The sequence below is a fragment of the Miniopterus natalensis genome, chromosome 1 (genome assembly GCF_054644295.1).
Source record: "Miniopterus natalensis isolate mMinNat1 chromosome 1, mMinNat1.hap1, whole genome shotgun sequence".
Taxonomy (NCBI): domain Eukaryota; kingdom Metazoa; phylum Chordata; class Mammalia; order Chiroptera; family Miniopteridae; genus Miniopterus; species Miniopterus natalensis.
The window spans coordinates 64624007-64642032 of NC_142081.1; the positions used below are offsets into that span (position 1 = coordinate 64624007).

Below are 18026 nucleotides of genomic sequence, written 5' to 3' on the forward strand. Positions count from 1 at the left end.
GAGATCTGTGTTCTCTGGTTCAAAAACATTTTTTGAACTTAAAAATGCATTAATATGCTTTTTTATCCATGGGGGGATGGGTGAAATGTTGAACTGGAAGAATAATTTAGTAAGAAGGCACAGGAAATTAACTAGAAATCACCTAAATTAGTGGCTTTTCTGAGAGATGAATCAGTAATCAGAGATATTAAAAAAACAGAACAATCTACCCAGATGTCACTCCCATTTTTGTTAAAGTGAATAGCTTGGAGGTATTGTAATTGGAGAAAAAGTCAGGAAAGTTCAGTTTCAGGCTTGGTTTAATCTGTGGGGTTTTGATTTTTTTTTTTACACAGTAGGAATGTTCCTAATCTCGGGATATTTGACCAAATGATACACAAAGTTAAGTGTCTGGACATGTGTAGTAGCTTCCAAGATTATTTTCACTGTTCTTACAAGTAAAGATCTAATATTAATTTGATTATTATGGGTAATAAATGATACATAGAACTAAATTAGGTTGCTTGGCAACATCCTATGATCACTAAGAATTTAATATAGGATTTCAATAATTACCAAGCCCAGGATATATGTGGTAGGTGTTTTGATTTTAAAATTTCAAATTTTATGCAGCATACACATTTTGGTATATTTCAATCAAATTTCCATTCTTCACAAAAGCAGGAAGTTATGATAACCTCCATTTTTCCAAGCACAAAGTGAAGATACCAGTGAACAATGTTAAAGTAAATCTGTAACTGAAAAAAAAAAACCCTCAGCGCGGGTGAATACTAAATACTAAACCCCAGCGTGGCCTCCAACCTCGAGCCAGTAGGCTGCGTGAGGACTTGCTGGAGCGACACCCGGGAGAGCAGGCGGGGGGCGCAGGCCTGGCCTCGGACCGGAGGCCTGTCTCATGGGCGTTGCGCCGCCCTCCGCAGTGCATGAAAGTGCTCTCCACGACCATGGGCTCGAGCTAGGCTAACGAGATCTGCATTTTACCCTCATCAGGCTCCTCGGTTTTTCTCAGGACCCCAGTTACTCGAAAGAAATTCACAATATTGCGTAGTTTTGCATAAATGCTTTTGTATTTGGACAAGATTCAAATGTTCAAGGTTGCTCTAAAAGCTTAAGGGCCTGGGTGTGCCTTGATGAATTTCAGCACCGTGCTTGCTGGGAGTGTGGCTTCCCTTCAGCCCAAAGGACTTTCACTTGGTATTTGGGGTGGAAGTTGGGAAGTAACACTCAAAACCCGTATCCCAAGAGGCTTTCCCGCGTGTCAGGATGTGTGACTTTCCACAGAGGTTGCTGGAATTTCGTATTTAATAGCTTCAGTTTCCTAATGGAAGGGCTCCTGAAAGCACCCTTAGGACGCATATGCCCTGTCGTTGCCACCACTAGAAGTTGTTAGGGCCTCTTCATCTTTTGTTTGTCCTACCGTCCACACGCACACACGCACACGCACTCTCTCACGCACACACGCTCCCGCTCTGCTGGAAGCTGGCAGAATTAGAGATTGGCTGTTGGGGGCGAAGCACAGAGCGAGGACCTGCACATCGCCGAGATAAGCGCGCGGGGAAGGTGAGTGGGCGGCAGGGCGGCGGAGAGAGGATCCCCAGGAGCGGTGCCTGGGGGCGCGCGCAGCGCCGCGGGGCTCCAGGCTGCGTTCCGCGGGGCGCTCGCGGGGCCGCCTCCACCTGCTGGGGAGGGGCCGGGGCGGAGCTAAGGCGCCGGGGAGGAGACGCGCCCGAGACCCGGGCCCTCCCGCCGACCCCCGCCGGCGCACACCCGCCGCAGCCCCTCGGCCCCTCGGTGAGTCCCGCGCGGAGGCCGCCTCCCCTCGGAGCCCGGCGCGGCGGGCGGGTTGTCCCGGGTGGGGAGTCGGGCAGCGCGTGCCGAGGTCTCAGAGCTGCAGGCGGGGGGCCGACGGAGGGTGGGTGCGGGTCGGGAGGGTGGGCCGCGGGTGGGAAGAAGAGTGAGGGGGGAGATGGCCAGCGCCCCGCATCGGAGCCGCAGCGGTCGGGGTGGGGGAACAAAGGCGTCGGAGCACAGCCCGCCTGCGGCTCGGAGGGCAGGATGGAGATGGCGGGGGGGGGGGGGGGGGGGGGGGGCGGGATGGAGATGGCGGGGGGGGGGCGGGATGGAGATGGCGGGGGGGGGCGGGATGGAGATGGCGGGGGGGGGGCGGGATGGAGATGGCGGGGGGCGGGATGGAGATGGCGGGGGGGGGGGGCGCTGGATGGAGATGGCGAGGGGCGGGATGGAGATGGCGAGGGGCGGGATGGAGATGGGGGGGCTGGGATGGAGATGGCGGGGGGCGGGCTGGATGGAGATGGCGGGGGGGGGCTGGATGGAGATGGCGGGGGGCGGGATGGAGATGGGGGGGGGCTGGCGCCTGCCTCCAGCCGCCTCTCCGCCCGAGCTGCAGGCTTTGCTCTGTGGGGAACAAGGGTTTGCATGCAGGGGTGGCTAGAAAAGGCCTTTTTCTGTACAGGAAAAGATATTGGGGGTTATGACTATTTCAGTTTCAGGGAAGAAAATGCGCAGGAGAATGGTAAAAAAAAGGGGTGCGTGGCCACTGCCAGAGCCTGGACCGGCGGCCGCGAGGGCAGCTGCCCGAGAGCCTGGCCCCTCGTTCTGCAGGCCGCGGGCCGAGGGAGGCCCGCGTGGAGGGCGGCGACCCCCAGGCCGTGTTCTTCCCGCCTTTCACCCGCCTTCTCTCACCACTCGCTGCCCCAGACTCTAAGCCCAGACCCGTAAGCCCGCGTAATAATGGCGGTGTAGGGGCTCTGTGTCTCCAGTCCTCCTTCCAGGTGTTCTGCTCACACCAGTCGCGCAAGACAGATGCTGTTCTGGCCCCCTTTCTGCAGAGGAGAAAGCTGAGGCTTCTGCCCAAGATCACCCAGCTGGCACGCGGCGGAGCGAGCTTGCCTCCTCTGCCCTTGCGGATGGCAGCGCAGACCCGGCCCTGTGTGTTTTTATCCCTCTCAGGATTTCAAACCTGCCAGATGCCGCTAAGCTGCAGTGTCCCCTTCCAGCGCCCTAACCTCCCTGTGATTCTTCACCATGCGTGTCTCCCTAACTCCTTCCTGGGAGCCTTTTCTCCCCCGACACTGGGAAAGCTCCCTCTCCCTTTCTCAAAACTGAAACAGGGTATCTTGTTATTGTTGTTGGTTTGTTTTCGTAAGAGAGGAAGAGCGTGGTGGGGCTAGGGGTGAAGCACAGCTTTCAGGGAGCTGCGAGGAAGATAAAAGATGACTGGGGACTGCCATTCCAGGCTGGTCTCAAGAAGGCAGGTGCAGAGGGAGCTGGCTACCTCGAACTGGTTTGTTTAACACCTCCCCACAGCAGATCTCCTGGCTGGAGAGGACATTTACGGCAAACCCCTAGGGTTTTTCATTGCGGTCCCCCTCTGGGTGGTGGCCCTCGGGTCAGACCCTCGCATGATTGAATCATCACAGTTGCCAGTTGTGGCCAATCCATACAATTTGGTCTGATTTCTGCAGGTTAGAAATGGTCTCCGGGATGGTCTCCACCATGCTGTCTGGCCTGATGTTTTGGCTGACATTTGGGTGGGCGCCAACATCTGCCTATAGCCCAAGGACCCCCGACCGGGTCTCAGAAACAGACATGCAGAGGCTGCTCCATGGCGTCATGGAGCAGCTGGGCATCGCCAGGCCACGGGTGGAGTATCCAGCTCACCAGGCCATGAATGTCGTGGGACCACAGAGCATCGAAGGTATTTACTGCGTTCTGCCACTTTGAATTTGCCATTAGTATTTAAAATAATTAACACATACTGAAGAAATTCTGCTTCCTCTCTCTGCTCCCTTTCTTTTTACCCTACACAGTATGTATGTGTGTGTGTGTGTATATATATATATATATATATATATATATATATATATCCCCATGAGAATATAGGTCCCGTGAGAGCAGGGACCTCATCTATCTAATTCATAGCTGCAGTCCCAGCACCTAGCATAGCCTGGTACCGTCATATGAATTGAGTGCATGAAGGAAGATCTAATGTTCTCTCTAAGGAAGGATTAGAACCCAGCCCCACGTCTTCGCCCATACTGATCTTTGGGAAATTATGTCCCCAGCTGGCTGCATCTTTGAGTCACTGGTGGCCAGTACTTGTAACAGATCCTCAAAATGTAGGACCTGCAGAATCTGATTTGATTCTTAGGGGTGGCGTCATATAAACCCAAAAGAGCCAAAAGAGGTACTGACATGAAGAGTTTATGTCAAGAACTGTTAAAAAATATTTAAAAATATAACAAATGTTAACTTGTTTTCAGGTAGCAATACCTTTTCCCTCCAGAATGTTTCTGTCTGGCAATGTGATTGTAAGACTTCTATTAAAAAACAGCACTTTGTTGTTTAATGACTTACGTATAGAGAGAATTTGAAGCTAGCTTTTAGGAGCAGGTCCCTTATTTCCATGCCTTGCTTTGTATCCTCTAGGAAACAGAATGGTCTCTTTCTCTGCTGAGCTGGAGCCCTAACGCAGTAGCATGGTGAAAGGACCTTAACTGCAGGGAGCGCTTCAAGTAGTGGCCCACAGGAGTGGGTCCTAAGGAAAAATGCAAATTATTTCCCTGAGTTTTGTTAAAACGCACACCCAGCAAAATGCCACTCCCTGTGGATTGATGATGCATAATTTTGCCTGAGTTTTTAATTTCCTAAAAGTGCTTTCTGCCTTGGGGTCCTGTGAATGCCATGGATATTGTTGATGTACCATTCTCGTTTCTGTCTGGTTACCCATCATTTGAAGCCATTGAGTAAAACGAACTCTGTGGGGTTATTGTCTGTCTGGGCTGACATTTGATTTGAGGAATGGATTGACATGGGCGATCTGAATCAGCAAGCATACCAACCTAGCATAGGGCTTGAATCAGAACAAATCGGGGCTTCATGCCACCCCTTTTGGGGAGAATTTAAATCCTTCCAGCCACCTGCCACCTGCTCCATCTCTTTGAAGATAGTAAACATCTGCCTTTTAATGAAGTGCTAGGTTAGTCACCCAGCCGTTGTCATGGAGAAGGCTTTCTGAGTTTCTATTAATACCTGAGGCCTGATCATCTATGTGGAAAAAAAAACAGAGGCTCCCTGGCATCAAAAGCCTGTGTGAATCTCAAGCCTCATTTTCTTCCCTGGATAGCCAATTATTTAGCAGCCACCATATGCCAGGCCCTGTGCAGGAGACTGTGGCAGCTCTGCCCTAATGATTCACCATCAGGGGCTGGGAGGAGGACAGGTTATCACAATACATCATGGCAACCGTTTTGTAGATGTACAGACAAGCCGCTGCCTTGGAAGCAAAGAATAGAAGTAATTTATTCTGCTTGGGAGTAGATGGGGTTGGCAGTAAGGAAATGCTTCTTTGAAGAAGCAACATTTGACCTGGGTTTTGAAGTTTGAATAAGAGTTCATCCAGGAGTTGTAAGTGTAAAAGCATGAAGGTTTGAAAGAACATGGATTAGAACAATTCAGAATTAAAAATTCTGTTTCCGTTATTACCCTTGGGGTAATGTGAGGTCATAGCCATGTTGGGTCTTCCCCTGACAGTGCCTGATGAATATTGGCTTGTGTTTTGGTTTTCTATTACTGTGTTACAAATTACCACAAGGTTAGCAGCTTTTAACACAATAGCTATTTATTATCTTGTGGGTTCCACCGGTCAGGAGTCGGACTGGGTTTGCTGGGCTGTCTCTGTTCAGAGCGTTAACAGGCTGAAGTCAAGGTATTGACCAGAGCTGCAATCTTGGCTGGAGTTCATGTTCCTCTTCCAAGATCATTCAGATTGTCAGGATAATTCAGTTTCTTGCTGCTTTGGGACCAAGGTACCCTTTTTTCTTGCTGTTGGCCAGGGTCCCTCTCAGCTTTAAGAGGCCACCCTCAAGTTGTAAGCCCCGTGGTGACCCTCTCACAATGTGGCACCTTAGTTCCTCAAAGCCAGAGGGAGAATATCCCTTTAGTCTGCTAATTATAATATAATATAATTATGGGAGTGACTACCATCACCTTTGTCATTTAACAAGGAAGTGATATCCCGTTTTGTTCACAGGCCCCACCCATAATCAAAGGCAGAGGAGTCTCAGGGTGTGTCCAGCAGTGGGTGGGCGTCTTGGGGGTCATTTTAGAATTCTGCCTAAGCTTTTGCTTGGCTGAAAGCTTAACAGAGAAAATAGTACAGTCTGAAGACTTGAGAGGGAAAAGGGCACAAAATAAAAAGTCTGTATGTGTCCCAGCCCTGAACCTTGGCATTAATTCATTGGGTAGCTAATACTTATTCAAGTGAGTGTAGTGTTGTTTCAACTCGTCTATTAATTGCCTTGTCTCTGCTCAGACGTTCACTCATGCTAATTCCCAGACAGATATATGGAGTATCTTCCATACCCCTTCCAACATTTACTTTAGGATTTTATTATGAAGGACCAGTTAGAAAAGTTTCTTTTTCTAATTTTTATAGAAGAGTACACATAATACATGTATTCTGGTGTGAATTTTGACATACATTTAACATAGACTATCCCCAAAGACACCTAGATTTAAAAGCCAGCTCCCTTGTTTATTAGTGATGAGAGGTTAAGTAGATCATTTAATTTCTCTAAGCTTCCATTTAGCTTGGGGGTAGGACTTAGAGAAGGAAAAGCAAAGTTTTAGCAAACATGACTTCACCACTGTGAAATCACTTCCAAATAAATCATCATCACTTCAGATGGCAATTACTGGATTTTGAGTTCCTTGCAGGCAGGGCTGTTCATTCTTTAATCTATGGCACATAGAAGACATTTTTCTCTTATTTTTTTTAATAATATATTTTTATTGATTTCAGAGAGAAGAGAGGAGAGGGGGAGAGAGAGATAGAAACATCAATGATGAGAGAGAGTCATTGATCGGCTGCCTCCTGCACGCCCCTGACTGGGGATCGAGCCCTCAACCCAGGCATGTGCCCTGACCAGGAATCAAACCTTGACTTCGATTCCTGGTTGACACTCAACCACTGAGCTATGCCAGCTGGGCATTTTCTCTTATTTTGTCTACTCTGATTAATTAATTGTGTGATCTTTAGATTAATCTCATCATTGAAGATGCATATTAGCTCTCAAACACAGTATCATAAACTATGTCCTATTTAGTATAGGATATAGTATCAGTATAAATTGCCATTAGTTCACTGAGGTCATATATCCCATTACAAAAATTTCCTTCTGTAATCTCATATCCCTTCTGGTTACATTTTTCTGCTCCCCTTCTCAGCAACCTTTTGACACATGCTGATTGTACTTCCTCACCTCCCAGTTCTCTCCTAGCTCGTTGTAGCCTGCTTTCCCCACCACTCCTTCCTCAAGTAAAGAAGTACTTCTTGAATGCCAGGCATGGTTTTAGGTACTGAGGAAATAAACATGGGCCTCAAAGATTTGTCAGGGCAGGGGAGACAAAGCTCTTCAATAAGCAAATAAGTAAAATATATAATAAGTCAGATGGTTATAAGTGCTATAAAAATATAAAGCAGAGGAGGGGAATGGAGGAGACGACTTAAAATAGGGGCAGGGACTCCTCACTGGGAAGGTAAGCAATCGGAGAGTTGAGAGTGAGCTGTGAGACGTATGGAGGCAGACACTCCAGGCAGAGGAGTAAGACAGGAGCCAGGAGGCTGGAGTGGCTGCAGCCCAAGGCTCAGGAGTAGGAGGAGGGGAGGACTTGGTCATGGCAGGAGGGCAGGTGTGTGGGGACAGATCTAATAGGGTCTTACAGTCCTGTGATGTGACCAGCCTTCCTTTGAAGAGAACCACTCTGACTGCTGTTCTGAAAACATTCCTGGAGGAGGGAGGACTGGGCTGGGGGAGATGAGTTCGGAGGCTCTTGGAATGATCCAGGCGAGGGATGTACTGCCTGATAGCTAGAGACGTGGTGAGGAGCGTCAGATTCTGGGTATATTTTGAAGTTAAGCCAACAGGATTGCTGGTGGGTTGCAGGTAGGAACTGAAAGAAAGAGAGGCGTCAGGGGTGACACTAAGATTCTGGCCTGAGGAGCTGGAAAGGAGCAAACTGAGGGTCTTCAGAGGGAAGTTCTCAAGTTCGTTTTTGCGTATGTTAATTTTGAGGTGCCTTTTAGACTATTCTCATGAAGGCCAACGGGCGTCCTGGCCAAGTTCACCTACGCCCTGCCCTCACACTCAGCCTCCAGCCGCAGTCTGCACGCTGGACCATTCCCTTCTGAAAACCCTTTTCTTTCTTTTCTTTTTTTTAAATATATTTTTATTGATTTCAGAGACAGGAAAGGAGAGGGAGAGAGAGAGACAGAAACATCAATGATGAGAGAGTCATTGATCATCGAGCCCGCAACCCGGGCATGTGCCCTGACCGGGAATTGAACCCTGATCGCCTGGATCCCAGGTCGACGCTCAACCGCTGAGCCACGCCCGGCCGGGCCCCCCTTCTTTCTTGAATCCCTACAGGCTTATGTGATTGCTCACCTACCAGGTGTCAGCACTGGTTTCTCTACCACCACCTTCCTCAGCCCGTTTCTACCCACCTTTTCTGTATAAGTGAACAGCGCTACCGTTCACCTGTCTGCAAGCTAAAAAAAACAAAAACCAAAAAAACCTCAAGATTTTCTGCATCACACCACACATCATACTCAAATTATAAGCAGTTTATTTCATTTCTGTCCCTAAAAGACATCTCTTGCCCTAGCCAGAGTGGCTCAGTGGTTAGAGCGCTGCCGGCAGACTGAAGGGTCTCGGGCTTGATTCTGGTCAAGCGCACGTACCTCAGTTGCAGGTTTGATCCCCGGCCCCAGTCGGGGTGCGTGCGGGAGGCAACCAGTCGATCTGTCTCTCACATCAATGTTTCTCTCTCTGTCTCTCTCCCTTCCACTCTCTCTGAAAAGCAATGGGAAAAATATCCTTGGGTGAGATTTAAAAAAACAAAACAAAATACATCTGTTATTTTGCCTGTTTTCTTTCTGGGTCTCCTTTACACACACTGGGTCAAGATGCCATGCGTCTGGCATGGATTTCTGAAACTGTCTGCTAACTGACCTCCTTGCTTATACTCTTGGTTCCTTCCGAGTTATTCTCCACAGGGAAGGCAGGACTCAACTCTAAAGGCTGAGATCAGATCAGTGTCCCTCCCGCGGCTGAGAGTCGGTCCGTGTCTCTGCACCGCACCTAGATGGAAACAACACTTACTGCCGTGACCTAGAAGGAGCCACCCCTCCTGTGTGCCCCCCCACCTTGCTTTGCTTCCCTCTTGTTCCCTCGGTCACACCAGCCTCTTCCCATCTCTGCGCTCTCGCCCCGCTTGTTCTTGCCACTCTGCATGGCTGAGCCCTCTCCGGGTCTCGGTTTCAAAGCCACTTGCTTCGACAGCCTGCCCTGACAGTGTTATCTGAGTAGCCCCCAGTCTCTGTCACAGCGCCCTTTTATTTTTTTTAAGCTCCGTAGCATTTTGGGGGCAGGATTTGTAATTAATATTTGTTTTCTTGCTTTTTATCTGTCTCTCCAAGGGAATGAAAGCTCCATGAGACTAGGCCTATTAATTTACTGCTTTATATCCAGACACATGGTAGGCACTGTGGGAGAGGAGGAAACTTTCCAGAACCCTCCTAGGTTCTTTCAGTTGTTCTAATAATTACATTAACATGCAAGAGGGGGAGATGACATTTACTGAGTGTCTACTGTGTGCCATCACTTCTCAATCTCATTTATTTACCACCAAGCAATATCGACGGGCTAGATATTAATATTTTCCCACTGATAAAACCAAGACATGAAGAGGTGATATGATTTGCCCAAAGTCACACAACTATAATGACTGTGAGGATCCAACCCAGGCTCCCAGATCTCTAACTCTATGCTTCTCACAGTTTCATGGGGCATGAGCAGCAGCAAACCTAAAGTATATCCTGGGAGAGACAATCCTGATTTTCTGGGACTGTTCCTGAAAGTTATAAGGTTCAGGAAGGATTGAACTGATTGTAGAAAAGCCCTCAAGGCTCTTGAAGATGGTGATCTCTTATGCAATCATTACACAGTCTTTTATTCAAAAAGATTAAATGAGTGAAGACAAAAAGTCAAGATTGAAATTCCTGTTCTCAAGTTGCTCACTATATGTAGGCACAGACCCACAAGTAAGCAATTACGACGAGGAGGGTAAGAGGTATAGGAACAAGCAAGGGGCGTTGAGGGTCCTAACCCAGTGTTGCTATTTCAATCAATCAATCAATCAATCAATCAACGTGAGACAGACTAACAAGAGAACACAACCAAATTTAATTACATATGTTTGCATGGGAAAGCCATATCCATGAGAGGTTCAAAGGCAGAAGGGGAAACTGAGGTGTATGTGGCATCCGTTGCCAAGGGTGAGGTGAGGCGCCCTGGGGCTTCAGAGGGTCTTTGAGGGACCATCAGAAGGGCAGAAGTTCAGTGTTGAGTCATTTACTGAGCCATATGGAGAGGTAAAAAGGTCATCTCTGATGATCTCTTATTATGGGCAAGGCCCTTAATTCAAATTCTAGGTAATTAAAGGGGGGTGGGACAGAAGTTTTTCTTGAGCTCACAGGGTCTCCGTTGCCTTAGCTCACAATAACTGCATACCGCAGAGGCACATCTTGGGGTGCCTCCTTCGGAACCCCTACAATACTCCATTAATATTTGAATATTTGACATATTTCCCTTTCAGTTCAAGGCAAATATCCCATTTCTATTCTGTGTCTTAAAAAATCGGCGTAGAAGCTTTTGCCAAGAGCTCAGTGGTACACGCTTGTTTCCTTTGTGGCCCATCACATGGCGCGAGGCGTGTGCCTTTCCTCCGGCTGCCTACTGTTGAGAAACAGCAGGGCCTGTTTGCAGGCCTGGACGTGAGCCAGCAAGGGGCCAGCTAGCCTGCAGGTCTGTCCCCCAGCCTGGCAGCCGGCCTCCTGGCGGTTATCGCTCCAAGTGTCCACTGCGGAGGAAGCTTCACCAGAAACACCCAGAGAGGACTAGGGGTTATTTTTCACTCCTCTATAGGCACCTTACACATGGCTTGGTGTGGAGCATCTTTTAAATGTATAAATTCTTAGCCCAAAGCAAAACGAAAACCCAAAGTAAAGACAAACAGGGACCAGCTTGTTTTATAGAGAAGAAACATGTGCTTTAACAGCAAGGAGCACTGGGGTTGAGTCTTGGCCGTACTGTTTACTAGCTGAGGGTGATCCTGGCAACTTTTCTGAGCCTTAGTTAAGGTGGGGCTTCTAGTCCACTTTCTCCCATGCAGTAAGTGGTGTTAGTAACTGAATTGCAGGCCCTGCCCCCTTTCATTTTGGGGATTGTTAACAGGACATTTTCAGTCGTTAATGGCTTTCCCCCTGGTACTATTTTTTATTACCCCTCCGCTCAGCCAGACAGTTCAGATGTGCTTCAGTGCACCTTGTGTTTCAGCAGCGCCTGTCTTCCCCACGCCCATAGCTGCTCATCGGCCCCTTTGATACAGCTAAATGACTAGTTGTTACACTGTCTCCAGAAACAAGTAAAGCCACCTGTCCCAGGGATTGATTCAGAGAGCATTTGCTATGGGATAGAGACTCTTGGGAGTCAGACTGGCTCTGCCGGCTGACACTGTTGTTGGATTTTGATGAATCCAGTCTGAAATGTGTGTTTTTTCAGTGTTAACAGCCTCGGATAAAAGAGGGTCTTCTCCTTAGTGCCACTGGCTCGTTTCCTTCACTTTTCTAGGTCACCAGATATCTAGCACTGTGGTAACACCAGACATTGAACACTGAGACAGAAATGTATAAATATTGGCATTTGACTGTTCCAAATAATTTAAATCTCTACAGTCGGCTCTCTGTGTCCATGGGTTCCACATCTGCAGATTCAACCAACCATGGATTAAAAAATATTTTTTTGAAAATGTTACGTTGTTGCCAGTGTGTACTATGTAGTTTGGCCTGAGATGGTTGTGTCTGTACTGAACAATGCACAGACTTTTTTTTCCTTGTCGTTATTTCCTAAACAATACGACATAACAACTAGTCATATAGCACTTACATTGCATTAGGTATAACTAATCCAGAGGTGATCTGAAGTATACAGGAGGATGTGTGCTGGTTATATGCAAATACTATATTTGATATAAGGGAGTTGAGCATCTGCCGAGTTTGGTATCCATGGGAGGCCTGGAACGAATCCCCCATGGAGACCGAGGACTGCTGTATTGCAAAACATAAAAATACCAAAATTCTTTTTTATAACACTGACTTTTGAGGCTCAGTTATTTTATTCCAAAACAAGGAGAATCAAGATTAGTTTTCTTAATAAATACAGGTGGAGTGCCCTGCCGGGCGTGGCTCAGCAGTTGGGCATCGACCCAGGATCCAGGAGATCGCGGTTCAATTCCAGTCAGAGTACATGCCCAGGTTGCGGGTTCGATCCCCAGTTGGGGGCGTGCAGGAGGCAGCCGATCAATGACTCATCATTGATGTTTCTCTCTCTGTCTCCCTCTTCCTTCCTCTCTCTGAAATCAGTAAAGATATATTTTAAAAAATAAATAAATAGAAGTGGAGAAAGAGTCCTTTGTAAGACAAGGCCTGCTCCAAGGGGCAGGTCCTAAGAAGCCTCTACTTAACCAACCTTTGGCCTTGGTAAAGGAGCTGCGGTGCCTCCAGTTTGCCACAGGGGGGCATCAGTTGTTTCCCTTTAGGAAGTTGGAGGGTGGGAGACTTCAACTTGTTTCTGGCTGGCCTCTCTGTGCAGTTGGAGGAAGAGTGGGGCTGACTGTTGCGCCAGGTATCCCGACTAAAATCTGTCTCTGGGTTACCCCATCCTGGGGTCCCAATGAGAGCAGTGGGCTTGAGGGCTGTCTGTGAGTGGACCAGGGCCTCCAGTTTGTCCATGTGTTTTGGGGTTGTGTTGAGCCCACCCTGAACTCAAATCCTTAAAACGAAGTCCCTGGATGATTTCAAATTTTCTTTATTGGGAAGTTGCACAGAGACTGATAAGAAATTGAAAAGGGATAGGGGGAGGTGCAGACTGAATCCGCGAGACCTGCGCAGGGAGTAGCGGGCCCATTTGCCCCTGTTCAAGGAGGCAGAAGTCTAGGGGAGGGAAAGGGCCAGAAATGTTGAAATGCATACCTAGAGCACTCTGAGACCCCAGGATGTGGGCCAGTCAGTGCCAAAGGAGTTCTGAAGGGGGACAAGGTGTTGGCCCCCAGAAAAGACTTCACAGGCCAGTTGAACTTGAGCTGGATTCCTTGAGGAGGGGTAGGACGTAGATCATGTGGACTCGAGTTCGAGCAGGAAGACATGGAAAGAAATACACTTTTTAGCCAGTATGTGTTGAGTGCAGCGTGGTTATGTGTGGGAAGGGGTGGTGGCAGCAAGGAAGGCTGGGAACTTTGAAGGATGTCATCAGTTTCCCTATTTGAAAGCATCTGGAGACAGGAGCACGTGGTCTGTATTACTTAGAGCCCTAAGCTCTTACTCCAGGGAAGCTGCCGCCTCTCAGTGCCCTCACCTTGCCTGCAGCGCCCTGTAATGCCGGTCTCTCCTTGCAGACGACGAGGAGACGCCCCAGGTGGCTGCAGAGGTGGTGGTGGTGGCGGCTTTGGGCGGCGGGGTGCACGGGTTAGTTCCTTCTATGTTGGTGAGATACCCCCACATTTGGCACCCACACTGCTGGGATCTCAGGAGATAGAGGTGGGCGTGTCCTCAGTCGCAGCATGTATGGATGTCAGGGACGTAACGTGGCTGTTCACTTACACACGTTTGGTTATAATCACAGAGACGCAGACAGTGGCCTCCCACAGCTCTGTGGGTTACACTTGGGCGGTGGCACTGCAAGCAGTGGGGAGAGAAGTTGTCCACTGGCGTTTGATAATTCCCCAGGGTCCAAAATGACCATGGCGATGGCCCTTCCAGTGGGGACTCATGGCAGGCCCAGGGCACTACTGCTCTCCCCCAGTAGCCTCTTCCCTTCCCTTTCCTTTCCCTTCCCTTTCCCTTCCCTTTCCCTTTCCCCTTTCTTTCTTTCTTTCTTTCTTTCTTTCTTTCTTTCTTTCTTTCTTTCTTTCTTTCTTTCTTTCTTTCTTTCTTTCTTTCTTTCTTTCTTCTTTCTTTCTCCTTCCTTCCTTCCTTCCTTCCTTCCTTCCTTCCTTCCTTCCTTCCTTCCTTCCTTCCTTCCTTCCTTCCTCCCTCCCTCCCTCCCTCCCTCCCTCCCTCCCTCCCTCCCTTCCCTTTCCCTTCCCTTTCCCTTCCCTTTCCCTTCCCTTCCCTTCCCTTCCCTTCCTTTCTTTCTTTCTTTCTTTCTTTCTTTCTTTCTTTCTTTCTTTCTTTCTTTCTTTCTTTCTTTCTTTCTTTCTTTCTTTCTTTCTTTCTTCTTCTTTCTTTCTCCTTCCTTCCTTCCTTCCTTCCTTCCTTCCTTCCTTCCTTCCTTCCTTCCTTCCTTCCTTCCTTCCTTCCTTCCTTCCTCCCTTCCTTTCCCTTCCTTTCCCTTCCCTTTCTTTCTTTCTTTTCTTTCTTTTTTTTTTTTTATCCTCCCGCAGATGATGGGAGGGACCCCTGTCCAGACGCTGAGCAGTCCTTGGTCAGCGGCATGTGCAGACTCATGGCAGCTGTGCAGGTGCCGCCGTCCGAAAGCGTTTCTGTGGGGAGGGGAAGAGAAGGCACTGTGACAGTAAGTGACGCACTGTCCTAAAGTCAACAGGCCCTTTTCCTGCGTGCACGGTCAGTGAAGGAGGCTCGGCAGCTGGCTCGCATTTAGCTAGGCCTGTGTACGGCACCCTGGAGCCTGGCGAGCGCCCCTGGCCCTTCGCGGGCAGTGTTGGTGCCTGCGTGCCTGGGCTGCGGACAGGCAGATGCCCCTGCTTCAGGGAGTGGTCAGCTCACCCCCAGCCCGCGAGGCCGGGGCTGTGGCCAGGGCCTAGTTATCAGTCCCGGGCGGCCGTCCCCGCGGCCTGCCTCCTGACCGTGCCGCACTCCAGGGCAGGCCAGGCCCCCTCCCTCTCCCTCAGTCACAGCTCCGCGGACGGTGCGTGAGTGACCGCCAGCCTCGCTCCAGTTTAGGCAAAGGAGCTGAGGGGCCACCGGGGCACATCCCACTGCCCTGGGTGGCACCGGCTATTAGGTAGAAACAGGAATGAGGGTATCTTGGGTCTAGAGTTTTGCTCACGCTGGATCACTATTAATTTCTGTGAGCAGATTTATAAATAGAGCTTGAGTCATTCCGTCGAGGTAGAAAGTGTGGGAACCCCAAATGGGTGGGTGAGCCCCAAGTCAGTCCCGTGTAGCTTCGGTTGCTGGTGAGAGATGCGCCAGGCACCTGGGCCCCGCTGGTCCCCTGCGCCCCCTGCGGGCCAGACTCTCAGCTGCAGGGCAGACTCTCAGCCCAGCCCCTAGAGCATTTGCCTCCGCGAGTTCTGGGTTTTCACCGTTGTAGAGCCAAATTCATTTTTCCACCCTATCAACCTGAATAGTAAAGTTCTAGAATCTGGGGAGAGCACATCAAAGCTTACTTGACTCCAAGATTTTGTTTGAAATGAGTAATTGAGAGGTGGTTAAAAGATTAGAAAGCACTATTTTTTAATAACTAATCCAAAAAACTCACAAAAATGAGTCATGGTGTTCTTTCTTTAAATGTGGTCCTAGGGGGAAAGGAACTAATACTTATTTTGTAAACAATGTGTGCCAGACATTATATACATAGTTATTTTGTCCTCAGAAACACTGTGGGATGATTTCCTTCTACGAGGGAAAGTTGAGGCCCAGGGTTAACCAGCTGCGGGGATCAGGATCTCGATTCTGATCGTGTATTGGACTCTAGAGCGGGGTTTTCGCTCTCAGCACTCTGGACACTGAGCCAGGGAATTCTCTGTTGTGGAGGCTGCGTCCTTGGCCCCTGCCCACTAAGATGCCAGGAAAACAACCAGGAATGTCTCCAGATACTGTCAAATGTCCTCTGTGAGTCAACATCGCCCCCCTGTGGAAAACCACTGCTCCGCATGTTTTATTTTTCCTGCCACTGCACATTCAGAAGGAAGTTTGAGGTTACCTATAAAAAGGCTATAGGTGGAATGAATTTCTTATGTCTGTAGTATTTCTTCTGATTATAAAGTAACAAAGACCATAAGAATAATTTGGAAAATATTGTTTAAAATCTTACCACCTGAAATCTCCACTTTCGACATTTGGTGTGTTTCCTTCCAAGTGTATTTTTCTGTGTTTATGTGTAGATTTTAAAATCATAATATAAATATTTTTATCTGGATTTTTATACTTAATAGTATATCAAGAGCTTTTCCATATATCGTAGAAAATCACTGTTGTTTTTAGTAACTGAGTTATATCCAATTATCTGTTTATACCACAGTTCAGTTAAGCATTCCCCAAAGGTTGGACGTTTAGAGTTTTTCCCTATTTCCCCACCTTAAACATTGTTTCAGTGAACGTATTTGCACATAAATCTTTACGTAGACTCCTGACAAGTTCTCTAGGGTATATATGTCTATGGGGGGGGGGGGGGGTTGGGTCAAGCTCCATGCAGATTTCTAGGCTCCGTTTCCTGCAGACTGTCACATTACTTTCTGTAAATGTTGGACTAATGTGGCTGCTCTCTCTCCATCTGTTTGTGAGAATCTTGTCTCTCCTACTAACTATGAGTATCACCTTTTAAGAAATCTCTTCATTTAACAGGCAAAAAAGGCATTTCATTGCTTTAATTTGATTACCAACAAAATTGGCCATCTTTCCATCTGTTATCTACCTACTTGCTGTTCTGATTCTCTGAAATACTTGCTAATGAGATGGATTGTCTTTTTATTTTTATTTTTTTATTTTAAATATATCTTTATTGATTTCAGAGAAAGGAAAGGAGAGGGAGAGAGAGAGAGATAGAAACATCAATGATGAGAGAGAGAGTCACTGATCGAGCCTGCAACCTGGGCATGTGCCCTGACCGGGAATCGAACCCCGATCGCCTGGATCCCAGGTTGACACTCAGCCGCTGAGCCACGCCCGGCCGGGCTGGATTGTCTTTTTAGTAGCTTTGATTGTGTCTACCCACTTTATGAATTGCTACTTCTCTTTTTCACAGCACAGACTTATAAGCAGCAGAGGGAGACCCTGGGCAAGAGTTAGGGGAAAGAGATGGAAGGGAATGCTTGTGTATAAGTTGGAGATTACCTAAACTAGAATTAATTGACCCCTGAAGTTGGAAGAAGATAAGAGGGGAGAATGACTTGTGCTTGAGGTGCACAGACGGTGAGAGAGGAGGCAGTGCAGAGATATCTCGTCGGGAATTTCTCAGGATGGCCACCAGGTGGTGCCACCGGCCCGGGATGAATTGGTTTCTCTGGTCTCAGGCTGCTGGGGAAGGAAGGGCGTCAGTGATCATAACATGCGTGAGGTGATAGGAGGCCGAGTGCCAGCCACACATACAGGAATTTACTAGTTGGGCATTTGTAATTGACCTGTCAGTGTTCACAAGTTGGCATGGTGTGTGTGTAGGGAGGTGGGGGTTGGGAGGAGGTTAGGGCTGGTTTTTAAATATATATATAATAGTTTTATTGAAATATAATTCACATACTACACACTTAAAGTATACAATATAATGTTTTTATTATAGTCACATCACTGCAATCAATTTGAGAACATTTTTATCACCTCCAAAAGAAACCCCATTCCCTGGAGCCATCGTCGCCCCCCATTTCTACCCCCTTACCCCACCCCCAGTTCCCTTTCCCTGGACCCTGACAACACTAATCTCTTTTTGTCTCAATGAATTTGCCTACTCTGGACATTTCGTATAAATGGAATCATACAATAGGTGTTCTTTTGTGATAGGGCTGGACTCTGGTTATTACTTGCTCCAGGCAAGAGTCGTCAGGGCAGCTAGACAGACTATTTCAGGCTGGAGCAGTTCAGGCTTGTTAGGACAGAGGAAACTGCCTAGAGCAATGATTATCTGACCTGATAGAGGCAGGGGTGGACAGTGTCCGGCCTGCGGGCCATATACAGACTGTGAAATCATTTGGTCTGGCCCTGCCAAGGC

General features: G+C 48.2%; 1 protein-coding gene across 2 annotated transcripts in view; it reads left to right on the forward strand.

Moving 5' to 3' along the window:
* Positions 1 to 1755: 1755 nt before the first annotated feature.
* Positions 1756 to 18026, forward strand: part of SCG5 (secretogranin V) — a 51920-nt gene continuing 35649 nt past the window's right edge. The window contains exons 1-2 of one of the 2 annotated variants that reach the window (XM_087822427.1): positions 1756 to 1791; positions 3486 to 3718. In XM_087822427.1, coding sequence (XP_087678553.1) covers positions 3493 to 3718 — 226 coding nt within the window. In that variant the 5' untranslated portion in view covers positions 1756 to 1791; positions 3486 to 3492. The remainder of the gene's footprint in view (positions 1792 to 3485; positions 3719 to 18026) is intronic. The other variant, XM_087822423.1, reaches the window with a different exon arrangement.